This window comes from Glycine max, chromosome 12, assembly GCF_000004515.6.
Source record: "Glycine max cultivar Williams 82 chromosome 12, Glycine_max_v4.0, whole genome shotgun sequence".
Classification (NCBI taxonomy): Eukaryota; Viridiplantae; Streptophyta; class Magnoliopsida; order Fabales; family Fabaceae; genus Glycine; species Glycine max.
The window spans coordinates 35,551,921-35,578,523 of NC_038248.2; the positions used below are offsets into that span (position 1 = coordinate 35,551,921).

At 34.8% G+C, this 26,603-nt stretch overlaps 2 protein-coding genes, 1 long non-coding RNA gene and 1 other non-coding gene across 5 annotated transcripts; 3 read left to right on the forward strand and 1 right to left on the reverse strand.

Moving 5' to 3' along the window:
• The first annotated feature begins 1,393 nt into the window (after nucleotides 1–1,393).
• Nucleotides 1,394–1,475, forward strand: TRNAS-GCU (transfer RNA serine (anticodon GCU)). Its single transcript has one exon. It is a non-coding gene; the product is annotated as a tRNA-Ser (tRNA).
• On the forward strand, nucleotides 1,440–5,354 carry LOC100808085 (protein RETICULATA-RELATED 1, chloroplastic). The gene is made up of 7 exons (XM_003539399.5): nucleotides 1,440–2,116; nucleotides 2,217–2,315; nucleotides 2,673–2,893; nucleotides 3,388–3,457; nucleotides 3,677–3,756; nucleotides 3,974–4,038; nucleotides 4,820–5,354. The coding sequence occupies exons 1-7, from the start codon at nucleotides 1,691–1,693 to the stop codon at nucleotides 5,011–5,013; spliced, it is 1,155 nt and encodes a 384-aa protein (XP_003539447.1). The 5' UTR covers nucleotides 1,440–1,690; the 3' UTR covers nucleotides 5,014–5,354.
• Nucleotides 5,355–13,282: 7,928 nt separating this feature from the next.
• Nucleotides 13,283–25,907, forward strand: LOC100793930 (AP-2 complex subunit alpha-1). Of its 2 annotated transcripts, XM_003540167.5 has the most exons (27): nucleotides 13,283–13,744; nucleotides 15,999–16,130; nucleotides 16,369–16,494; nucleotides 16,987–17,049; nucleotides 17,127–17,224; nucleotides 17,314–17,521; nucleotides 17,659–17,730; nucleotides 17,809–17,901; nucleotides 18,746–18,847; nucleotides 19,064–19,161; nucleotides 19,652–19,733; nucleotides 19,902–19,990; nucleotides 20,879–20,984; nucleotides 21,065–21,130; nucleotides 21,501–21,607; nucleotides 21,685–21,789; nucleotides 21,891–22,011; nucleotides 22,118–22,306; nucleotides 22,432–22,656; nucleotides 23,213–23,293; nucleotides 23,408–23,572; nucleotides 23,656–23,742; nucleotides 24,353–24,478; nucleotides 24,609–24,689; nucleotides 24,791–24,862; nucleotides 25,185–25,264; nucleotides 25,347–25,907. In XM_003540167.5, exons 1-27 carry the CDS (start codon nucleotides 13,613–13,615, stop codon nucleotides 25,501–25,503), a joined length of 3,063 nt encoding a protein of 1,020 aa, XP_003540215.2. In that variant the 5' UTR covers nucleotides 13,283–13,612; the 3' UTR covers nucleotides 25,504–25,907. The 2 variants fall into 2 exon arrangements, with proteins under 2 accessions (XP_003540215.2, XP_040863500.1); XM_041007566.1 differs by lacking the exons at nucleotides 13,283–13,744; nucleotides 15,999–16,130 and having other exon boundaries at nucleotides 16,369–16,499.
• On the reverse strand, nucleotides 15,253–19,970 carry LOC121173205 (uncharacterized). Its single transcript, XR_005887620.1, has 2 exons — nucleotides 19,858–19,970; nucleotides 15,253–15,544 (listed from the first exon to the last, which is right to left on the reverse strand). It is a non-coding gene; the product is annotated as an uncharacterized lncRNA (long non-coding RNA).
• Nucleotides 25,908–26,603: the final 696 nt, after the last annotated feature.

Sequence of the window (26,603 nt, forward strand, 5' to 3'; positions counted from 1 at the left end):
CCTGGGGACTTCGTGGTTGATAGTCTGCTTGCACAATTTTTGGCAGTGCCACGAAACGTCTTAAAGAAAGCGATATTGTCCGCGACTCAGCCAGTAATTTTTTCGGTTTGTCATAAACTATTGTTACTATATGTCTCAATATACATGGATGTGTTCGTAGACAAATCTACTTAAAGAGGATTGGGCGCAGCTATCGCCACTAAGTTTTTAATTTTTCTCAATATAAGATATGTGTATAGTTATAAATTGCCCCCATAACCTATAGTTAAAAAAATCATTTATAATATCAGTAATGTCCCCACTATTATGTTATTTGATTTATTTCACATCACACTAGAAAATGTAAGAAACTAGCATTTTTCAGAATATATGTATCTATTAGGGAAGACAATTTGTTAAGATCAAATGGGCAACAAGGTTCTTTCTTTGAGTGTTTAATGCATTATAAATGTGTATTGCAAATATTTTTTTATATATAATTAAACTCGTGCCTTTTATGACTTGGTTTTTCAAACTCAGCCTCATCATGTTCGTTAGCCTTAGAATTTGCGAGTGAGCTTGAGTCCTCTAGGGTACGATGTTCTCTAATTAAACACAAATGGTAGCTCTCTAGGAAATCCGAGTCTTTCTAAATTCGGGGTTATCATCCATGATTGCATGGGCAAGTGAAAGTTGGTTTTACTAGCTCATGCAACAATACTATTTGTCTTCATGCTGAGTTATTTGCAATTATAATGGTTTGAAGTTGACTTAGAAAAAAGGTTTCAGGAAGATAACATGTGAGTCTAATTTTCAAATGGCAATCAATCATATTTTGAAGGAGGATTATCCATTCCATCCTTAGGGTTTTCTCGTCCCGAAGATTTTAAGGTAAGAGATTATATAATTGAGAGATTTTCTTACAGTATATTTATCGAGATAAAACATGTGTGCGCATTGGTTAAACATGGAGTTTCAATCCAAGCAGATCTCAAAACTTTAGAATCATATCCGATGTCAATTGATTTAGTTTATACATTATATGCTTTAGGAGTTTCTCACTTAAAAACTCACTCTCTTGTGGAATTTAAAGATAATATTGTATTCATCATAATAATAATTGAACAAATTTATTCAAATTTGAAAATAATAGGAATAGTTATAATTTAAAATGAAATTGGAAGAAAATAGCATACTAATACTAATATTAATAATAATAGTAATGTAGAAAAGTTGTAAAATGTTAGAAATTAGTCTCACTTTCATAAATTGTGAAATCATTATGCAATAAGTAAACTCAGAGAAAAGAGAGAATATAAAAAATTATGCTGTACATAAAGAATGGGTTGAAGAAATTAATTTTATATAATAAATATAGGTATAATAAAAAATATGAGGAATAGCTTACAACAGTGTCGCTTTGGCCGAGTGGTTAAGGCGTGTGCCTGCTAAGTACATGGGGTTTCCCCGCGAGAGTTCGAATCTCTCAGGCGACGCTAAATTCTTTTTTCTGTTTTTTTTTCTTTTTAAGTTTTCACTTTTGTTCAAATTTCTATTTGTTGTCACGGTTTGAGTCCTGAATCCTAGTGGCCGATCTACGTTGTTCCAACTTGCAACTCCTTCTCTTCTCACTGTCACTTCTTTCTTCCCAACACAACACAACAGACGCAGTACATAACAACTTTTGTTTCCTTGGCGCCGCCACACCAACATGTCAGCCTTCACTATTTCCAACAACGCCGCCGCCGCCACCGCCACGTGGCCACTCCCCCAATTCAACACTTGCCACTTTCCGCACTCTCCATCCATTGTTCTTCATCATTCCCTCCTCAACATCCGCGCTTTCAGGATCCACTGTGTCCCTCAAGAACCTCTCCCCCCATTACAACAACAACCCAAACACGATCAACTTTCTCCCGGAGGCGACGGAGGCCACGGTGACGCCGGCGGTGGCGGAGGCGGAGGCGGAGATGGAGGTGAAGGAGGAGGAGACGAAGAGTTCGGACCCTTGTTGAAGTTCGAAGCGGTTATGAGAGAATCTGAAGCTCGTGGTGTTAAGTTGCCTCCGGATATGGTAGAGGCAGCGAGGATCACCGGCATCCGGGAAATGTTTCTTCTTCGTTACTTGGAGTTGCAGGTGGGTTTTCTCGAAAGTTTCAATTTTTGGTTTCAAAAAGTAATTTTTTCTTCCCTGCTTGAACTCAATTTGGCTTCTTTTATTGTTATTATTATTGCAGGGTTCGTCTTGGCCACTGTCTTTTCTGATGCAGCATTGTGCTATGCTGAGAAATCGAATGCTAGCTGACCCTTCTTTTCTTTTCAAAGTTGGAACCGAGGTTTGTTTTGGGTACCTTAGAAAATTATGTCTCAACTGAATTGTTGAATTGGTAATGGTATCATGATATGGTTATGGTTATGATATGAACCGTGTTTTAAATTGTGGTCATGGTCGTATTTTCATCTTGTTCATTGATATTACGGGAAATTGCAGACGAATGCGGCCCATGCAGTCACAATTTTGTGTTTCTGTTGTGCTGCAGAGACCCTAAAAACCTTGACATTACTGCCAAAATTGCAGTGACGAACAGTTTATTAAAACCAATTAATGTGAACTTGATTAAGTGCTTTCATTTTAGTCTCTCTTTTTTGGATTAGACGTGGTGACCTGATTATCCTTGTTTTGGCATGTGTAGATTGTTATAGACTCTTGTTGTGCAACCTTTGCGGAGGTGCAGAAGAGAGGCAAGGATTTCTGGGCTGAATTTGAATTGTACGCTGCTGATCTTCTTGTTGGAGTGGTTGTTGACATTGCTTTGGTGGGTCTGTTGGCACCATATGCTCGAATTGGCAAGCCTTCTCTGTCAAAAGGTTTGCTTGGACAAATTCAGCATGCTTGTGCTGCTCTTCCTAGCAGGTTAGTGTTTCGAAAGGGGTGGAAATTTTGTAATTCAATAGTGTTTTCCCAATGTGTGATGTTCATGATTTGTTAATTTGCAGCGTCTAGGCTGAATTCTATTTCTGTTAAATATCACCATTTTTATGTATATTCGTGGTAGCAAGCCTAATATCTCTGAGGATTTGGTCATATAAGGCTTATGGTGTCGTGGGATCCATTAGCCCACCTCGCCTAGTAGTGTGATCAGACTTTTGTTGTTATTATTGTTGCATTTAGTGTAGCACACCATTAATTCTGTTGAACTGAGATTCCTTCATTTCCTTGTATTAGAGTAATTGTGAGAATAGTACTTCAGGGAACCCCTAGGAATTATTTTTTTCCTTCCTTCATTATGCCTAGTGGAAATTTTTAGTTGAATCAAATTGCATATATTATAAACTTCTCCATACTTTTCAGAGATCTAGCTGAATGTGAAATTATTGATATGATAATAAATTACTACAATAATGCAGTGTGTTTGAAGCTGAAAGGCCGGGATGTAAATTCTCCACGATGCAGCGCATTGCCACATACTTCTACAAGGTGCCCTGTGCTCTGAAACTTGAAGTGATAGACAAACTATTTATGACAGTATAGGTTATTTACAAAATCCAGTAAATAATAGAATCAAACTTTGACTGCATGGAATAGTCTGCTTCCATTTACTTTGGTATTAGTTATGGTACCATACTGCTATTTTTGTTTATTTTTTTTACGTGGTTTCTGGTAATAGTTTATTCTTACCTGACATTCTGTGTTCAGGGTGCATTGTATGGATCAGTTGGCTTTGGATGTGGTATTATTGGTCAAGGAATTGCAAATATGATCATGAATGCCAAAAGGTATGGCTACCAGGATGACTTCTGTTTGTATAATTTTACTAAAGATGTCTTGTTCACTAATTCTTTTGTTGGCTACATTATTACTATATCATGAGGGCTTGAATTTGTTGTTTTATGTAATTACAGAAAGCAAATGTACAAACTCATTTTCTGTTGTGATGGGGTGTCACTTTTGCTTTTGTAAATTGTTGAAGGATTTTTTGTTTTATTAAAACAGGAGCATTAAGAAATCTGAAGATGACATACCTGTGCCTCCTCTTCTGAAAAGTGCTGCTCTTTGGGGTATGTCTTTGTCCCGTTTATTCAAAATTTCTATCTCCAGTCTGCTATGCTTTATGTTATTCAGTTTCTTGGGTTGGCTCTGCTGTATTAATGGTAGGAAAAAATATATAAGCCGTGAATTTTAATTTCAGAAAAAGATTTTCATATTAATGCTGTTTCCATTATTAAAAAAAAAGTTGTTTCAATTATTTTCAAGTATTCATTCATTGTTTGACTCGCTGGCAAGATGGACATAATAAGATTACCACCATCTTCTGTAATTTAATTGGTACACCAGAGGAATATAAATCATAGAATTTAATTTCTATACATTGTCAGAGTAAAGAAACCAATTAGAAATTATCGTCAGTATGAATTTTAAGATGATTATTGTAAAACCCAACAGACTTATCATGTATGAGTCTTTGATTGGATGACCATCAGGACATATATTAGTTATTCTAAATGATATTGCATTTGAGCTTACTTGTTGCATTATTTTCAACACGGTTACATTTGCATCTGTTCATGTACCTTTTAACTTCTTGAGAGATGAACAAGAGAAAAGGAAGGAAAGAGGGGTTACATTATTTGTGCTAGGGTCACGTTTGAGGAGATGATGCTATAGGATTCTCACCGTGTACATAATTTGCTTTATTTTATTTGTTTTGTTAGTTTTATTAGAAATGTCAGGGATTCAAACTCACGATATCTCCCCACTTCCTTCTTCCTTCCTCAACTACCGGACCAACTTTATATCTCTTACATAATTTGCTTTATTGGTTTTCCCTTTCTTTATCAGGATTCTTTCTTGCTGTGTCATCCAACACACGTTATCAAATTATCAATGGTCTAGAAAACATTGTTGAAGCATCTCCCGTGGCAAAGAGGGTCCCACTTGTTGCAATGGCATTCACTGTGGGTGTGCGATTTGGAAACAACATCTATGGTGGCATGCAGTTCGTAGACTGGGCCAAATGGAGTGGCGTACAATGAGTGTTGTCCACACCACACTTTACAATTTCTCCTTTTTGAAAGTTTTACCCAAAGTTGGCTAGGCAATTAGGGAAAAGTTTTCTTTCTCAAACCAAGGAGTGAAGCTCCCCACCAATTTTTCATATGTAGGGCATCTTTCTTATGATTAAAATATAGGACCATGCCCCCCCTTCATTCTTGATTCCTCCTGTGTTTTTTCTTTTCTTCAATCTTTTTCACATTTTTATTTTCATTGTTATCCTATGTTATTTAACCTAGTTGTGTCAGATATGTTCAAGGGAAATTAAGGTTCTTATAACTAGGCATAGTACCGATCAAGCATGGGAAAATATAATTTTGGATTTACTTTAAGAGTTTCGGCCGTTATTTTTTTATTATTTTCTCTTCTCCTACTATAAATTACTACTATTAGGTAGTAGTCCAGAACCAGGTTTCCATGGTCCTAAATCCTAATCAATATCTATGTGATACATTTAAGTTTTTCAATTTACAAGAAAAAATTACTAACACTTAATTAGGTATCCTATGAAGATTAATGAGGACTGTGATATCCTAGAGACCTAGACCATTTTCCACACTGGAATGAATTAATCATATCATTGTGGTTTTTAGCTTCTATTTTATTGTGAAATAAAGGAATTAGTAATAATAAGTTGGTTTTATCGTATTTTAAACCACTTTCCACAACCGATTGTTATATTATATTTTTTTATTTTATTAATTCAATCATTTAAAGTTTGGAGAAAAATGCTGAATCGTGTAATCCTATGTCTGCTAATTTTAGTGAAAAGATAAAATGAGCAATTATTATCGTCAACTGACAAATCAGTAGACGGTAGCGCATTAATGCAAGTAATTTTTGTATGCTAGCAAATAATCACATGCGCAAAAGATCAAGAAACTATTGTTTGAACATAAAATAAAATAAAAAATTATTCAGTGATGTTGTCAACTGAACAATTTGTGATTTTAAGAAATATAAATAATACGTTTTATTATTGAATAAATTTATAAGAAATTTCTTAAATCATATTCGACTTTCGATTATTTTATTTTATAAAATTTATTTGGTATTAAAAATTCAAGTTAAGAGATGATTTACATATTCGGTATTAAATCTTTTTTTTTTTTATCGTATTGCGTTGCATGTAGACAAATGCATCTAGTCCTATACCTTGTGATATGTGATGTGAAAAAGAACACTGCTGATAGTTTGTATCCACTGTGATGATATTAATTAAGCACTCAATTGCTCGGTATATAAACACAAACACAAGATGTACAGAGAAAGCGTCTTATATGTTAGCAGAAGAAAATTCAATTAACAATAAAGACACTCAGAGGGGCCAGTCCAGCTGTGAACACAATCTTGTTAAGCTTGACAGCTGGGAACTTAGGAGGAAATACTAATTTGGGATTCAATTCCCTAATGTAACATCTAGTGTGCTTTTTTTTAAAAGAAAAAAAAAATCCAGATATCTAATCCCAATTGATATTTTAATCGGGTCAAGAATATTAACTAAATGATGAAATTAAAGTTTTCTCGGAATTTTTACTACACCCTGAAATTTTAACTTAACCACCGGATTTACTTATGTTGAATTTTAATTATTTGTAGTAATAATTTTATTGTTTATAATAATGATATTCAACTCAAATAGAATTACTTTTTGTAAATAATACATGTAATTTAGAAGAATAAAAACTTCTAAAACCTTATTTAAAGAAATGTGAGTACATATTAATATTACTTAAACTAACCATTCCTTTTGTATTGTAACATAATTTTAAAAAAAAAAATCTAGCATCATATATATTTTTTTTTTGAAAAAAATATAAATTATATTAAACCAAAATAAACATCATATATAACTTGCACACGTGCACCGAGGCAATGAAATAGTGTTATTCTATGTAAAATTTCCCTGAGAACATCTGAAGAAAAACTTATTCTTAGCTTCTTTCCCCCAAGTTAACTCAAAATGGAAAAAAAAATAAAATAACTGACTTCCCTGGTCATGCTATCATCAGTAAGAAATTTAGTGCATGTGTGATTCAATTTATTTTAAATAAATTATTACTTATTTTTCTTAATTTTTTTTAGAGAGCTTTTAGAAAAGGAAAGGATTATTTCTCCAAATTATTTTTAATCAAACGTGTATGTGATAGGTGTTTAGAAATGGATTATTTTTTAAAAAGTGCTTTTAAAAACTTAACAAAAAAAAAGTTAAATCAAACACGTATACTATTTAGGATGTAACATTTTTTGTTCAATTGTAAGCATAAATATTCTTTTCTGGAATTTTAATTTTTAAGCCACTCAAATGACATTATATGAAATAGGTAACCGATCTTACCTTGTGAAATAAAGTTTTGTTGTTGTTGCAAGTATAAATACGCTGTTATTGTACTTGTGGAGTTATGGTAACAGTTGGTGTAAAAAATATAGAGCAAAAGAAAATGTTGTGGTATTCTCTTTGATTTGACTTTTTTTTATAATTGAAATGTTTTAGAAAGTGAAACATAAAATAGATTTCATTTATTTATTTTTTGTCTCATTTTATTGTTTTGATAAAAAAAAAAAAAAAAAGAGGAGGGGATAGTACCGAATACCTTGATAAGGGAAACCTCTCGCCTTAAAACATATTTATAGAAAAATTTATATTTTTACATTCAAACAAAATAGTAAAGACTCGAATTTGTCAAATGATTTTGTCTTAATTCACTTGACTACTTCGTTGGAGTTCATTTTATCTCATTTTAATTTGTTTATCAAAGAGTACTTTATTCTAAGAAAATAAAAATTGACAATTTAAGTATAAAGAGGACTTAATTTTATTTTAACGATGTACTATTGTATCTTTCAATAATTTTTTTTATTTGTAACATGATAAAAGTAAGACAAATGTTAAAGGCACGGGTTAAGAAATTTAAAATATTTTTTCATTAAAATAAATAAAATTGTTATTTATATTTTTTTTTTGTTATTTTATAATTTTTATGATAAATATTTTTTAAAATTTTTAAACCAGATCCTTAATTGGTTAGTAAAACCCTAAGGGTGTGTTTGCATAAAAAAATTTAAAATTCTGAAAAATTTTAAATTACAAGAATTCTAAATATTTCAATTGAAATTCTTTTATTTTTAAAATTTTGTGTTTGAACAAAAAAAATTAAAATTGTGAGGGTGAAAGAAAATGAATGCAAAGAGGAGAGAAGATATGATTGATGTGCTTCCAAAGAGAATAATATTGATACGGAGAGTCACAGAGAAACCAGGACACGACGGCATACACCATCATACCTGACTACAACATTTGGTCAACAACGCAAGGCATGACTCAGGTTCTTCGTGCCGGCGAGCACCTCCACCGTATGATAGACAGCGATGACTGCTACCTTGACTGACGGATGCAGTTCTACGTGTTGTAACATCCTGGAAATTTCTACCCGGAATTTTTGAAAACGATGTATTTTGAATGATTATATATATATAAGTATTATTCAGTGTATATGCATATATGTTCTTGGTAGAAGTAGGAGTAGTGGGGGCAAGATACGCGGGTTAGGCTAATTAAGGAAGAGAAATCCATAACTGGGAGGTTATAGGTTAATTCTTAATTAATTAGTTTAAAAATCATCGTTTTGCGTGCGACTTAAAATTTAACGAAACCAACCCCTGAACCACGCTCGGGATTTTATTATGAGCGTTTTGATATATATATTGCGTACTTTTGAAAACTGGCCCTGACGGACGCAGAGAAACACGAGGAACTGGAACCAGAGAAACGGCACGCAAACCGAGGTAGGATTTTAGCGTTTCAAAGGTCAGGTTTTTCTCACTGTTTGTGGCTGAGTATGAGTCACAATTAAAAGGGAAAGTGGGCCCTTCTTGCTCCACTCAAACGGAGACATGTGGCATAGCTTAAATAAAATAATAGAAAAAGAGAAAACCCTTTATTTAAAACCAAAAAGCTTTTCTCTCTCCTCACTCAGCCAAAGCAGAAAAATTCAGAAGCTCTCCCTCTCTCTCACGCAGCCTTCTTCTTCTCTTCTTCCTCCACCATTGTTGCCCAACAAAGCTCCAACCTTTGGCCATCATTTCTGCTCCAAATCGTGAAAGGAGGGCATTTCCGGAGTCGTGCAGTGCGTGTCTACGAGTGGGACTTCGAAATTTCAGGTTTGGGTGGATTTCTTTCTCCTTTGATTTTCGTGGGTATGGGGTTTGGGGATATATGATGGTTAGTCTTGCTAGGTTTCTGTTTTATGATGATTATTTGTGAAGAAATTTGTGGAAAACATGTTGAAATTGCCATGTTTGAATGAGTTAAACATACCCATTCTGTTTTAGGGTTTTTATGATGATGCTTGTGATGTTCATGTGCTGAAATTGCTTATGGAAAACTGTTAGAGATGAAGGGTAGAACTAACCTAGGGTTAGAAAGTGAGAATGTGGTGTTAGGAGTGGAAAAAGAGTGAATTTTTGAGGGCTGGAGGGCCAAATCTGGAATTGGTAGTATTTAGAGGTTAGAGTGAGTAAATCTTAGCTTGAAATGCCATTTAGGACTTATGAGAAAACTTGGACTGTGCTAGGGAGAAAAACAAACGACCAAAGTGAACCAAAAGCCATTTCTAGGGCAAAATTGGGTGTTGAGAAGTCAAATTTTGATTCGGTGGAATTTTAGGTGTAAATCCAGTTTGAGCAAGTTTAGATTGATGTTATAGACTTGTGTGAGGTGAGAGTTTGCTCCAAATTTAACTCATTCTAAATTTCACTTCTCAAACCTAGAAAACCCATTGAATTGAGGGGTATTGGACACCTAGATTCTGTGTTGCTGTGTTTTGAAGCTTGACTTTGGGTTAGACATGGTTGATACATGATTTGGGACTTGTAGGAATTGATTTGGGCAAGATTGGATGAGGGGAAGTGTGATTTTTGAAATCTGCACTTATGCAGAATTTTGCTGTCAAAATAGGTGCAGCAGGATTTTGGCCTTGTGCAGAAAAATGCTTGTGTGTGATTGGCTGTGGAAAGAGTAGTGCAGAATGAGTTCTGGATGTTTGCTAGTAGATCCCAACGGTCAAAATGTAGGCTTATGTACTATAGACTTCCAGTAAAATTTTGGATTTGATCCAACGGTTAACAAATTGGATCGAAGGAATTGTTACTGGGGTCTTTAAGTGAGAAAAGTTGTGATTTTGGTTGGTGTTTTGAGCAGAGTTTTCTGCCTTTGCCCTGTTTTGCTTGGCTGTGATAGCTTGTGCTGTTTGAATGTTGTTTTGCTTGGATGTTGTGGAAGCTTGGGAGGATTGATGGGGACCCGGTGTTGAGAGAAACGAGGTTATGGGCTACGTGGGAGTACGTGAGCTCAGATGGAGGTGGGCAACAGGGGATGGTGGGTTTATGCGCGCTTTGTGGATGTGGAAAACTTGTTGTACACCATCGCCCGACCGCCACCTAGTACCACATGTGATGGGTACCCCATAATCCTACAAGCTTGAGTTGAGGAAGTGTAGAAGGGTGAAACTTCTTGCTTTTATTCGTTGACCACAGAGTGGTACCTGGAGATATGTCGCGGGGGTGAGGAGACCTTGAGGACGTCAGGTGGGGTGCTATTGCCCAAAACCAAGCTTGACCAATCCCGACCCAACCCGGGCATAGTCGGTCAGTGAGAACCTGTGATGTACCTAAACAGGCGAGCTCCTGGCAGTCAACAGATAAAAGGAACAAAGACCACAAAGCAAGGAGGCTTGTGGTGGCTGGCCAGCTGTGAAACTTGATTGATATGTGAGATATGGTCTCTGGTAATCGACTACCAAGGGTGGGTAATCGATTACAAGGCTTAAAAATGAAGACAGGAGGCTAAGATGGTCTCTGGTAATCGATTACCAAGGGGTGTAATCGATTACCAGGCTTGAAAACGAAGTCAGGAAACTAAGGGAGCCTCTGGTAATCGATTACCAGTCTGTGTAATCGATTACACAGAGGAATGGGTCACTGGTAATCGATTACCAGGTATGTGTAATCGATTACACAGTGCATTTTTGCATATTTCATGTCCTGAGGCTGTGTAATTCAAGTTTAGCCTCTGGTAATCGATTACCAATGTTGTGTAATCGATTACCAGAGATGAAAAGCCTTAAGATACTCCTTTCAATTGCATGTAGTGGTTATGAGACGCATTGTGCGGCGGCATAGTTAGATTCTTGTGAAAGAGTCTACCCCTTTCTTTTCTTTCTTGTAGATCGTGATGGCGGCGCAGCTAATCCGTGATCGAGTAGAGATGGAGTGCCTAGAGGGAGCTTGGGAGACCCTCGATGGCAACACGAGGTGCCGATTTCGGGGCACCATTCGATTCACGGCTACTTCTTTGGTGCATCCAGATGAACCTGCATGGACGCTTCAGCGCACGGTGGAGTGGATACTACCCACGCCTACACCATATCGTCTAGTGGAGCCCGTCCAAGTGATCGAGGTAACGTCATCCGAGGAAGACCCTGAGGAGGATCTGGAGGAGCTACCTCCTGAGCCTGCTGTGGATGCCCTTGACTTTCTAGAGGGTGATGAGGATCCACTTCTTGAGGTGGATTCTCCCGAGGAAGTCATGTCAGCATCTGAGGCAGACTCTACGGAGGATAGTGGCCCGGGGGAGATGGCGATCAGCGGAGGCTCTTCATCCTAGTGGACAGCTCTTTGGATTAATTTTGTATACTTTTTGAGGGTGAGTGTATCTAGGACTGACTGTTAAGTTTACTCTTTTGTTTTTGTATGGGTAGACCTGATGTATAGGAATTTGATGATTGTATACATGTGGCTGAAGCCACCACTATGGACACCTTTGCTCTGGATGACACTGTGTATTTTGTAAAACTCCCATATTTTGGACAGCTTTAAATGATGAATGCATTTATGATCGATCTTGTTATTTGAAAAGAAAGCATTAGCAACTTTATTTGTAAAAGAGTTTATCGACCGTATTTTATTCTTTTATTTTCACGTGACGACCTAAAGTAATGGCTGGTACATTCTTCCTTTTGAAAAAGCAAAATAGTTTAGAGATTATGAGCGGTAAAAAAGAAATGACTCCGAATAGAGTTGTGAACTGGCCATTCCGGACTCTATAGTGAGGATTTTCCTTCTAAACCTAGTTATGGTGAAAAGAGAAAGAAATGAAAAAGAAAAAGAAGAAAAAAAAATTACCATGGATTTTGTTATTTAAATTATTACTATTAAACCAGTCATTAATTTAGGGACGCCACACGTGTCCCCCTACGCCTGCACCCGATCGAAGCTACGTGAGTTCAAACAATGTTTGAAGAAGAAGATCATCAGCGTGAGGGGAGAGTCTTGAGTTTGAGAACGTGATCTCAAAAACTTTCAGGTGGAAGGGAATATAAAGGTTATAAAGGAAATATATGAACATTTCGGAAGGTTCTTCTAAGAAGAGAATTTTAATTTTTCACCTTTTAGAAGAAAATTAAAATTTCATATTTTTAGTTATTTAAAATTCTGTTTTAGAATTCCAAAAAATTCAAATTCTTCATAATAAAAAAAACATCTAAACAATGAATTTTAAATTAAAAAAAATTAAATTTTCTTGTAAATTACTTTCCTCATTTAAAATATTTTATTCAAACGCAATCTAAATGTATAAACATTAAATAAGGTGATGTTGGGTTAAAGGACACAAGTAAAAATTAAGAAGAAGAAAAATACACAATTAAATAGGATTACATACATAGTGTAAATAAAGACCTAGTTTGCAGAATGCAGATACCAACTGAATGCTGTAGAGCTGCTGTAATACTGATGTCTCCTCCCAAATGCGTATAATTCCAATGTCAATCGTAAAGCAAAGGAGGAAAAATAGGATTTTGAGTCTTTCACCTTTCCGACATATCCTTGACTTGCACACCAAAAGACAAAAATTGGAGGAAAAAAAGGAAAATGAATTTTAAAAAATAATTAAAACAGTAAATAATATATTTTTTAATATATTGAAGGTATAAAATATTTATCTATTTTTATCAATAATTAATTTTTTTAGGAGAATTTCCGTAAGAAAATTTGACTCTCTATATTTATTGAATCTCTCCTCCCAAATGCAATTTTTTTCATCTATAACTTGATACCTTCTTAACAAATCCAAGCTCAATTAATTTCATGAATGAATGTTGATATTTTAGTTATGAATTTATTTTAAAAGTACATGGAAAAGAAAAGTCCTACTAGGTCGGGGCAAAAGAAGAAAAAAAAACAGAAAATGATGGAATGACGGAATTGGTAAAATGGCATGAAAATGGAAAATAAAATGCGGTTCCAGAAGTAAGCGAGGGCTTTTTTCAATTTCTATCAGTCCACCCTCTCTCTCTCTCTCTCTCTCCTCGCGAACTGTTTCTCTCTCTAGATCAATCGTACCACAACTGAATTCTTCTTCTTCCTCTTCTCCTCTTCCGTTTTCGTTCGCGTTTCCGCAATTCGGAGCTGAAGATCAACCACCGCTCAAATTCGCGTTTGGATCCGATCGAATCCGCAATCCAATCGAGTTTCGGGATCTGAAGAGAAAGAGAAGAGAGGGATCTGCGAGCGCCATAGGCGATGGCGATGTCGGGGATGCGAGGACTCTCCGTGTTCATAAGCGATATTCGCAATTGCCAGAACAAGGAGCAGGAGAGGCTCCGCGTTGACAAGGAACTCGGCAACATTCGCACGCGCTTTAAAAACGAGAAGGTTCGCTTAGGGTTTTTAACTTCAATTGCCACTTCCTATTGTTGCTTTTTCCACCGTTTCTCGCTCATTCTGTTGCTCCAATTTGATTTTCCTGAACTCTGTTGTTTGTTGTCACTTTGAGGCAGTAGAAACCTAGGAAAATTGAAATCCATGACGCGAGATTGATGTTTAAAATTGATAGAGGAAAATTAGGGAGCGAGCATGTTTTGAATGTTGAAATGAGTAGGACTTGAGCGGGTTTGTGATGTGTGACCTTGGATTTTTACTGGTTTACTGCTGCGTGAAAAAATGAAGGTTTTCATCATAACTCGTGTGCTGATGAGTTTGTGGAAAAAGCAGCAATGAGCTAAAATTCCAGAGGATATACTGTTCTGTACAGTTAGGTATCCGTTCTTGGTTGAGCTATTCAATTGTTCTGTTCTGTTCACTTCTAGGGTCCCTTTGGTTGCAATATTGAAGATAACGTAGAATGGCCGCTGGTATCAATTGATTTAACAGCTCATGAGTAGATATTTATGTACTAGAAAGCCACTCCTTCTTAGTTCGAACAGATTCAATAGATTAAATATGTTACAAGTAGCATAATTTCTTTCTAACCTTACTTCCAGTGGCCATACCACTTCCGGTGCAAAGAATGCATTGGAAGCTATATAATGGTAGTATGGTACATGAAAAAAAAGGAAAAAAAAAATCCCCCAGGAAAAATGGTTCCCTGAGATGAGGAATTGACTTTAAATATATTATAGTTTCTTCAATATTATATTTGTTCTCAGACAACTTTGTGTTTTGTAACTTCTATAGATGCATCTATCTTTCTCTTAGTTAATTTCAGTATGTTCTGGCCTAAAAGATGGCCTTGGCCTTGCATTCCGATGGGTAAAATTTGGCAGTCTATGAAATCAAGTAACAAAGTGGATGAGTCTAGATTTGTCTCCACAAGGATTATAACTACTTACTACTCTTGGCCTTATTTTTATATGGAAGAAATTGAAATACAAAGCAAGAATTAAATACTGAAAAGCTAGAGTGAAAATGCAAAACGCTCCATGGTCATAAGTTAGAGGGTGTTAGTAAGCATGCAATATTGAATACACCAGGGATCCAATTTCATTTGGTTTTTTCAACTAGTATTTAGTATTCCACCTTTAACTAATATCTAATATATCAATTGATGGACAGATTCCCTTGATTAACTAATACTCATTTTTTCGCTGCATCAATCCTCTTTACCTAAAACCCAATTAATTCCATAACTTGAAGGTTAAGAAGAATAAAGACATTTATGATTTATAGAGTCTCAGTGACTCACAATAAATCCCACTCACCACTATTCCTAGACAATTAATGATTATGGCATTTTTCACATGGTCTAAGACTCTAAGTCATGTACAAATTATCCAATTTCCTACACAACCCTCAAGATAATAAATGGTCAATTCAGCATCAATAACTTCAACACTCAATAGGAATCCAAATAAATCATCATTCAAACCAAGCGGCCTTCATGCTAGCAGAAAATTATTCATCATAAATAATGGAAGAAAAAAAATATACTTCAAAGTTACACCATTCAGTCCATTCTTGATTGCATTTCTTCCCTTGGAACTTTCTAGTCTTCTAATCTAAAGCACAAATTCCCTCTATGCAAGATCCCCATCTGACAACTCTGCTACTCTCTCAAAATCTCCTCTATTTATAAATTAGGTCTAGTAGTCACGTTTTCCTGATTTGTTTTGGTCTTCTAATCCTTAGGCCTTCTGCTCCTTGATTTTCTGATAGGGAGATGGTTTATTTGATTCTCTGCAATATGAACTTAGAGATTTGAATAAATTTTGAGCTTAAGTAAAATCTCTTTACTTCTCCTTCTTCATAATATCTCCAATATTTATCCAAATATTCTGGAATATACATGAAAAATCAAATCATACATGAAAATATACAGAAGACTAACTAATTCAAAATCTAAAAATATAAACGAAAATAAGATAAATTGAAAAATATGATAAATAGAAACAAAGGTGTGTGCATTGTTGTAGCACATCACTTTCTTATCTCAAGAATAGCTATAACATACATTTGAATCAACTCATAGTCACGCACATATCTGCATGTTTCCAAAAATGTGTGGCTCTGAATACCATATTGTTACAGAAATTGATGATCCATGGTTCCCTGGATTGCAATGTCACAAGAATTTCTTTTGTTGACTAGTAAACTAATATTTATTTTTTTTTACCTTTGGTTCTATCTTTAGGCTCTGACTCCATATGAGAAAAAGAAATATGTTTGGAAAATGCTTTACATATATATGCTTGGCTATGATGTGGATTTTGGTCACATGGAAGCTGTTTCTCTTATATCTGCCCCAAAGTATCCTGAAAAACAGGTATTTTGTTCTCCTTCATGACACCTTTTTACAATGATTTTTTACTCTCTTTCTCTCTCTTCTCTCTCTCTCAATATATATATATATATATATATATATATATATATATATATATATATATATATATATATATATATTCTGGTGAAGTGTTTCAGTTTCAGTTCATTTACATGTCTAGCAGAGAAAATATCTATAGACTGTGAAGAAGGAATTCTAATATTGCCATAAATGACTGCAGGTTGGGTACATTGTAACATCAAGTTTGCTTAATGAAAATCATGACTTTCTCAGGTTGGCTATAAATACAGTGCGCAATGATATCATTGGTCGTAATGAAACCTTCCAGTGTCTAGCATTGACTATGGTATGGTAATGGAAAAAACTTAAACTGCCATCCTTTCTTAGACTTGCTCTTCATATTAATCATTTAACAATTATGTATATTCCCCTGTTTCTTTTGGTATCTTAATGTACTAACAAGAAGTCTTGAAAATTTTTGTCCATTTGGATGACTTTCTCTTTTATACATTTTACCATCCTCTGTTGATCATGTGCCATGAAAAACTTTTACTTGGTAATATGGACTTGCAATGAATATATATAATTTATAAATTGATAAAATATCCACTTTAGAATTTGGATGACTCTTTATGTTCTTTTCTTTGCTATTATGGTTCCCATGTTTGTGAATTAAAGGGTCTCACTTTGAATATATTTTCTACAGTTTTTGTAGATGCTAATGTGTGCATTTAGTAAATTTTGAAAGTTGACAAGTCTTGGTACTCTGTTTCTTTCCTTGGAAAACAAATCTTTTCCTTTGAGTCACTGCCACCATATTATGTTTTCTATCTTGTAGGTTGGAAATATTGGTGGGAGAGAATTTGCCGAATCCTTAGCACCAGATGTACAGAAGTTGCTGGTAAGAAATTACTGCATTATCATTAAATAGGTGGCTTGATTGGAAAATATTGATGTTGACTGCATTTTGTGATCTAGATATCGAGCAGCTGCAGACCACTTGTTAGAAAAAAAGCCGCATTGTGTTTGCTGCGCCTGTACAGGAAAAATCCTGATGTTGTCAATGTAGATGGATGGTAAATTTGAATGTAATTTTGCTAGTATACACTTTTTTTCCTTATTGTTTTCTTTCAAATGCATCTTATTAGTCCCTTTTTATCTTAAGGGCGGATCGGATGGCACAACTTCTGGATGAACGAGACCTTGGTGTTTTGACATCTTCTATGAGTCTTCTTGTTGCATTAGTATCAAACAACCATGAGGCATATTGGAGTTGTCTTCCTAAGTGTATCAAAATTTTAGAACGGCTTGCTAGGAACCAGGATATCCCACAAGAATACACTTACTACGGTATCCCATCTCCCTGGCTTCAGGTTTGTAAATTTAGGAATATTTTTGAATGCTACTCTTACCAGCTTGCTTTTATTGAGAACCAAAAATGTTGAACTAAATTTTTTCTTATCCAGCAAGTTAACCTTTTTTAGTGTTTAACAATTTTTGCTTACTGTAGGTGAAAACAATGAGGGCTCTTCAATATTTTCCTACCATTGAAGATCCTAATGCCAGAAGGTCATTGTTTGAGGTTTGTAATATCAAATTGACACATCCAAAAACTTTCTTTAGTTAACAAATTTTAGTGAGCCTTGATTAATCATTTCAGGTCTTACAAAGGATACTGATGGGAACTGATGTTGTGAAAAATGTGAACAAAAATAATGCATCCCATGCTGTTCTTTTTGAAGCCCTTGCTCTGGTATGTTTATTGCACTATACTACATTGAAAATGAAAAACAATATTTTCATTCTTTACATTTCTCATTAAAGATGACAGTGACATGTATGTGTAAATGCTAATATGATGATTATGAATTTTTCTGGTTGAACTAAATGAAACCCTAGCAGACCAGGCCCCAACTTTTTACTATGGAGTTCTAGCATGTTTTTTGTTATGCTATTTCATGATTTATTCAAAAGATTTACATTTGTGTAATTAGCTGCTTAAGTAGAGATACAGTTATGGAGCTATCCATATACATTACCATGTGGCTTAAATAATATACGTGGGGCTGTTCTCTGTACCATATTACCCTCTTAAAAGCACACATTGTCAATAATCACGGATCATATTGATAGAATTAGAATAATTATTATTTTTTATTAATATTCTACATATATTGGGCTGAGTCAGGTTCATTGGGTTTAAAACTCATTAGTCCGACACCCAATCCAATTATAATTGGGTTAGCCAAGATGACCCAACCCAACCTACTGAAATATAGTTGGGTTGGGTTGATCGGGTTCACAGGTCTATCATGGCCCGCTTACACCCCTATTTGCTGGCTGTCTTCATTTCTATACATCTGGACGCATTTGGTGGTGGTGTGGTGTATATGGTATACATTTGGTGGGTTCTGTAAGTGTTCTTAATTGCTGCTATAGTGTTAGATATATGGATGATTCTTCATATAGAGATGTGAGCAGTGAATTTGGTGGCTGTGTTAATCTCTCCCTCCCCCTTCTCCCAATTTACATACAGGGGATTTTTTCTCACAATGAGATGTTGTAGTTATACTCTCTATTCTGATTGCTATATTCAGGTGATGCATCTTGATGCTGAAAAAGAGATGATGTCTCAGTGTGTGGCTCTTCTTGGAAAATTTATTGCTGTCCGTGAACCAAACATTCGATATCTTGGCTTGGTAAGTTGGGGGGCACACTTGATTAATCTGTATTTCTCTTTTCTTGTTTTTTTTTTTTTTTTTTTTTTTCTGTTTGAAGGGAGGGGCAAGGATTGCATGCCCAATTTCTGTAGTAGATTTCATTGTATCATAGTTTAGAAGGCTTGGTGGTGGTTGTGGTTGTGGTTGTCATAATGCAATGTCTCAGTTCATAACATATATGCTATTGCGGTGCAGGAGAATATGACAAGAATGTTGATGGTTACTGATGTACAAGATATCATAAAAAGACATCAAGCTCAGATTATTACCTCATTGAAGGATCCTGACATCAGGTTACATCTGTTATCCTATATGTTGAACATAATTGATCCTGTATATATCATCACTAAAATACTAAATTATTTTCATGCAGAACCCAGCATTTACTTACTGGTAACATATAAGTGTACATTTATGTATAAGATTGGGGCAATTAAGGATAGGATGCCCATTCATTGATTCACTCTCAGAACACTCCTCCTGACCCTTGTTAAAAATTTAAGTTGACTAAAGAGCGGAGAGATTTTTTCTTTTGAAGATCTTGGTTTTTATTTTTATGTTCTACTTTGTTGTTAATAAGTGGGTTATAAGATATGTTATTTCTTTTTTTTTTTCCAAAAATGCAACTTATAAGAGAAAGTTGATACTGTTTACTAAACTAGTTTCTCTTTGAAAGTTTTAGAAGTGCATTAAAATGCAAAGTTGATACAGAGCAAATTCCTTTGTTCTCAATGGAATTTTTTATTAAATCTAGTATTTTTACCTGCATTGATTTACATGCAGTATTCGGAGGCGTGCTCTAGATTTGCTTTATGGCATGTGTGACGTTTCAAATGCAAAGGATATAGTTGAAGAACTACTGCAGGTATGGAGCTAGGTCCAAACTAATTCATGAAATTTGAAAATCTCATTAAAGTAAACCGTATCTCCTTCCCAACAGAAACCTCATGGAACAATAAACAAAAGAAAGAAAATGAACCAGCTATTACCTGGATACACAATGATTAGTTTGCTATTCCAACTGTTTTTGTAGTATCTCAGCACAGCGGAGTTTGCAATGCGTGAGGAATTGTCACTTAAAGCAGCTATTCTTGCTGAGAAGTTTGCACCAGATCTTTCATGGTAATGCAATAGAGCCTACTAGAAAAATAAAAGAATAATATTGTTATTTAATACTGTAGCAGATAATCTCATCACTGGGTACTTTCTTGATATGTAACTGCTGAACTTCTCATAAAGGTTACATCGATGCTATATAGCCTCTAATGAATTATTTTATATAGGAATATTAAATCCCCTGACAGACTCAAGCGCAAAATTATCTAAGTGCCCTTATTCTTTGTTGGAGCAAGATACCTGAGTTTTTGTGCAGTGTCTTTCTTTGCCTCTTCTTGGACAGGGCATTCTTTTCTGATTCATTATGATGCTCAGCCAATGATTAGTTTTAAGGATATTTTCATTATCATATATGTGATGGATTTTTTTATTGAAAATTAAAAAATTCAGGATAATTGATGAGATATGTTTGTTCACTTATTTAGTGTTTTGAACTTTTGATGTGTCCTTTCATCGTTTGCTGTAGCTTTTTTTCTTTTACTTTTATTTTGTGGATGACCTATGCTCAATTTTTGCACTCGACTCTTTTGTCATTAAATTTGTACTTGCAAAAAAGGCTATAACTATAAAATTCAAAATAACATCCTGTCTAATGTCAAAATCAGAAATTTTTATGGTAAAATATGCAATTAATTTGGAAATTAGTGGGGACAGACTAGAAGAACTACTAGTTTGCATCCTTTATGAAAGTGAGATGAAAATCAATAATTTCCAACATTTTCTGCAACTAAGGATTGCAAGATTTTATTTATATAATTGTTCAGTATTTGTAGAAGAGAGAATCAATATACCTGTCACCCCATATTTCAGTACAAAAAATTCCCTTGATATCTTGATCAGAACTTATTGTTGATGTAATATGTATACTGATATCATGTCATCCCTTTTATACAGGTATGTTGATGTGATTCTTCAATTAATTGACAAGGCCGGTGATTTTGTCAGTGATGACATATGGTTTCGGGTGGTTCAGTTTGTTACAAACAATGAAGACTTACAGGTGTGTTTGAAACTTGTAGTGACTATGATACTGCTTCCTAATTTACACATCATTCACAAGGCATTTTCCGTCTTTGTCAGCCTTATGCTGCGGCAAAAGCTCGAGAATATCTTGACAAACCTGCTATACATGAGACAATGGTTAAGGTTTGTGTGTTTCCACTGCCATTCTTTAATTATCTGGATGCTACTAATATTGTACGGACAATATTTTCATTAAATGCCCCTTGTTGATGATGGCTTCTAAACTGTAAAATGTGTAAGAAATATTTAAATCATATTAGAGCAAAACAGTGACATCTTTGCTAAGTGGTCCATTTAAGTTGAAATTTCATAATCTCTTACGAAGTATAAAGAATGCCAATAAGTATTTCTTATGTTATTATGGATTTTATTTAATATTTTACTTTATATTGATTCATTCACGAATCACAATTACTAAATAATTTATAACTTGATTTAGTCACTATGAAATAGCATTTGCTTGATTTTGTTTCATGTGAATACACTTCAACAGGTCAGTGCATACATACTTGGAGAGTTTGGACACCTTCTAGCAAGACGACCTGGATGCAGTCCGAAGGAACTATTTAGCATTATACATGAGAAGCTTCCTACTGTATCGTAAGGAATCCCTTATTTATTTCATAGTTGAAATGCATTTTTTCCTAGATATCTTACAAGAGGTGCTTTATTTTCAGGACTTCTACTATTTCTATTCTTTTGTCAACATATGCTAAAATTCTGATGCACAGTCAACCACCAGACTCTGAATTACAGAATCAGATATGGACAATATTTAAGAAGTGAGATTTTACCTCTGCAATGTTCAATTTTTATTATTATGATTTTTTCTATTGTTTTTCATGATGCCATAGGTTCTTCTAACCCATTTGCTCATCTTTAGATATGAAAGCTCAATTGAAGTCGAAATACAGCAAAGAGCTGTTGAATATTTTGCATTGAGTAGAAAAGGTGCAGCTCTAATGGATATATTGGCCGAAATGCCTAAATTCCCTGAACGACAGGTTTTCTTGCAATATTGATTCAGAGACAACTTTTTTGAAATTTGCATGGTCACTTTGATAATCTATGGTATAACACTCATGGATTCATACTCTTTTTCAAATTCAGTCTGCATTGATTAAAAAGGCTGAAGACAATGAAGTGGATACAGCAGAACAAAGTGCTATAAAGTTACGAGCTCAGCAGCAATCTCAAACATCAAATGCTTTGGTTGTAACAGAACAAAGTCATGTTAATGGAACTCCACCTGTTGGCCAACTTAGCCTTGTAAAGGTGCCCAGCATGAGTAGTAATGTGGTTAGTTGATCCCTCCACTTTGTGTATCTTTTTTACTACATCATTTTGGTCAAGATTATAGCATCTTTAACCATAAATTGGTTCATCTTATTGCTTCTAAGTTTGACACCTACTTCTCTAAACAGGATGAGGCAGATCAAAGATTATCCCAGGAAAATGGGACTTTGAGTATAGTAGATTCTCAACCTCCCTCTGCAGATCTCCTTGGCGATCTCTTGGGTCCACTGGCTATTGAAGGCCCTCCCAGTAGCAGTGTCCACCTGCAGCCAAGCTCAAATTCAGGAGTGGAAGGAACTGTAGTTGAAGCCACAGCCATAGTACCTGCTGGAGAACAGGCCAATTCTGTACAGGTACATTGTGTTTGGCTAGCTTGTGTTTGCTTATATATATAGGATAGTTTTGGAGAATAGATGGTTTGATATTTATTTATGAGGGTGCATGAGAGTATTTATATTAGATAACCAAAACAGATGGGAATAGAGTCAAATCAAAATAAGGAGGTTGATGCTGACCAATTTCATTGACTTGGTCTGTTCAATGTTTCCAGCCACGGCTCAGGCTGTTGGGCTCTCAACATGCGACATAGTAAAACCTTAATTTAAGAACCCAAATAAGTAATGAAGTCTTTTTCTTAAACTGATGTGCCAAGTGCTAACTGAATGCTACTGCACAATTCCATTTGAATATTGTTTTTTCTTATATTTCCTAAATCTTATTTTATTCAGGCATGACTATTGTTGATGATGAACCACATTGTTACACCAAAACTTTATTGAACAAATACAAATTTAGACAACATGTCGCTTTTGGACTAGACTCTGTTCTCCATTGTTCAACATTAGAAGGTTATTACTACAAAATAACTTGTTGGCATTGGAATATAACTGGCACCTTTTGCATGTGCAGCCAATTGGAAATATTGCTGAAAGATTTCATGCTTTGTGCGTGAAGGATAGTGGTGTTCTATATGAGGATCCTTATATTCAGGTATTTCTTCATTTTTTTTCTAATGTTCTCTATTTTTAGTTTTAATTTTGGTCATGTATATTTGCAGTTTAAACATGTGTTCTTAGATTTTTAATATATATAAATTGTGCACAGATTGGCATTAAAGCAGAATGGAGAGCTCATCAAGGGCATCTTGTTCTTTTCTTGGGAAACAAGAATACTTCTCCTCTTGTCTCTGTTCAAGCTTTAATATTGCCTCCCACGCATTTGAAGATGGAGCTCTCTCTAGTACCAGAAACTATACCTCCCCGGGCACAAGTGAGAATTCATTTGTTACTGTTTGTTGCTTTCAAATATTAATTGTTAATAAGTTTATATTTTTCCCTCTTTTGATTGCATAGGTGCAATGCCCACTTGAGGTCATTAATCTCCACCCAAGCAGGGATGTTGCCGTTCTTGACTTCTCCTACAAGTTTGGTAACGATATGGTACATAAATTTAAACTTACTAATTTCAAAAATCATGATAGAGTTGAGTTGATCATATCCTTCCAAGGCTAGTATAAAAAAATATGCAGGTTGGCTACTTTATGTTGCATTTAGTTGCATAAACAAATTATCTTGAGATATATCCCTCAAGAAGCCAAGCATTGGATTTAATTGAATAGTGGGAGGCACTTGAGTTATTATTAAAGCTCAAATATTAAATGTAAGAAAAAAATTTCTTTTTATCTATTAGTACCTCATTATTAAACTGAGAGAAAACCGTTAATTTGGCTCCAAGTTACATGCATCGCCATATTATCCTTTAAAAATGCATCACCGTTAGTCCTTTAAAAATGCATCACCGTATTAGTCCTAAAATTTTAGTTATTAAATTAGTCCTTCAAAGATTCTTTTGTCACCAATTTAGTCTAAACATTTTGTTACCAAATTAGTCCTTCTAAATTGAGTGAGAAGGGGACTTCAGCCCCCTTCCCTCTCCTCCAAAATCTTATTCCAAACAACAAAAGTTTATAAAAACCCACCTCCTCCCCTCCATTTCTCTCCAACCAAATGCTATTTTAATTAATGTATATTTATCTATGTTGCTTCACAGGTCAATGTCAAGCTTCGCCTACCTGCTGTCCTAAATAAATTTCTTCAGCCTATAACTATATCTGCTGAAGAGTTTTTCCCTCAATGGAGATCACTTCCTGGACCACCTTTGAAACTTCAAGAAGTGGTACGTATTGTGCATTATGTACATGGTGAACTTTGGTTAACTTTATTTTGTGGCAAATATGTTATTGCTTTAATGGCTTGTTATATCTGATCATGCAATCATAGATTCACCTTTCCTTTTGGTTTTGCAGGTCAGAGGTGTTAGACCCCTTCCACTGCTCGAAATGGCAAACTTATTCAATAGTTACCATTTGACAGTTTGCCCAGGGCTTGTATGATATTGAAGTCCCTCTTTCTTTTTTTGGTTTATTTTCCCTGACATTCTTTAACAACTACTAATTTATATATTGTTTATGCTGTCTATCTGCTTTAGGATCCCAATCCTAACAATCTTGTTGTGAGTACAACATTTTATTCAGAAAGTACAAGGGCAATGCTTTGTTTAGTAAGTACATATGTTGAACTACATATCTTTCATCGCAGTCCCTAGTCCCTACAACTAGTATGGTTGTGACTTCTTAAATAATCTAATATTAATATAAAAGGGAGGGGAAATGGAGGCAGCATTTTTCACCTGCTTCAAGATCATAATAATCAAATTGTTACAGTTTGGCATTGCTGTTGTATTACTTGTTTGTCAGTTTTAAACTCTTTCTGTATTAGTTTTCTGCCGGTCATTCATGATTAAATTGATGATAACATTAGTTGAAACTTTTGGCAGTTGATAACATTTTTAAACTCTTGTTTTTTTTGTGAATGATGTGCAGGTAAGAATTGAAACAGATCCAGCAGACAGAACCCAGCTGCGAATGACGGTTGCTTCAGGGGACCCAACACTAACATTTGAGTATGTGATTAGTATTTCCACTTAAAGGATGACGTTGACAGATTCAACAGCTTTTGCTGAACATTCTTGTATTGGTTTGCAGGATGAAGGAGTTCATCAAGGACCAATTAGTCAGCATTCCCGCCATAGCAACCCGTGTACCAACACAACCAGCTCCGACATCTCCACCACTGGCCCAACCAGGCAGTGCTCCTGCAGCATTGACGGATCCTGGGGCAATGCTGGCTGCTCTTTTATGACAATATAGAGGTGTTCATTAATTATTACACATTTGTAAACCTGATCTACACAGCCTAACCCATGTCTCCCTCAAAGCTAGTGAGGTGAATAGACAAAATCATGATGCAAGGGCTGGCGGAATTAAGAGTGAGCTTGTTTACCAGCTGAGTGTTTGAGCAGGGATTTCTGGGTTGGTGGGCATTTTTGAGATTCTTTCTGCACAAAGTGATTGTCCTTTAAGCAAGATTTTATATCAGTTGGGCGAGGGTTTTCAGTTTTCTCATATTTTTCCCCTTCCCAGTTTCACTGGATTGTTTGTGGTGCACCTGATAGCATGTAAGATATTGCCTTTGATAGAAACAATTGTAAGTTTGAAATTGATACTTTGACGTTACATACAATAATAGCTTGTGGAGTAAGGACATACGCATTTTTGCTATCAAATGCTATCTAGGGTTCAAACTTCAAAGTCAAGTTATTGACTTATTATCTATGAAAAAAGTTAAGTTATTGTATATGGATATGATTAAATTGGACTAGAATACTTGGTTATTAAATATGTATAAGACGGGTGCGACATGTGGAGCTTGCTAAAGCAAATTTATTGAAACTTCTGTATGCCACAAAATTAAAAACAAGACATTTGCGAATGTTTAATTATATATTTTTATAATCTCAATTCTTTCAATTAAGTCAAATTTCTTTCACCAAAAATCTTAATTTTACTTTTATTTAAATAGTTAACAATTGAGAAGTAAATAAGTTTTTAGAAACTTTGAACTCATTTAATAAACATATGACAATATAAGGAATTAAAAAACTTGAAATTAAGATTAAAATAATTATGAGATTTGTCTCATTTTATATTAAAAATGATATTTTATTAATAAAATTCAAACAAGGCTTAAAAAACATTTAATTATTATAATTTGAGAAAATTGAGTTTAAATTTGAAACGTTAAACTTTTTAAATTAATTAAAGACTCGTAATAAACAACACTTGATTCAGTATTAGAAAGACAATGAAATTATAATATCAATAGACTCATGTAACACTTGATTCACAAATGGCTATATTCTTTAGTATAGACGGTTAGGGAGTGAACTATAAGCGTAAAGA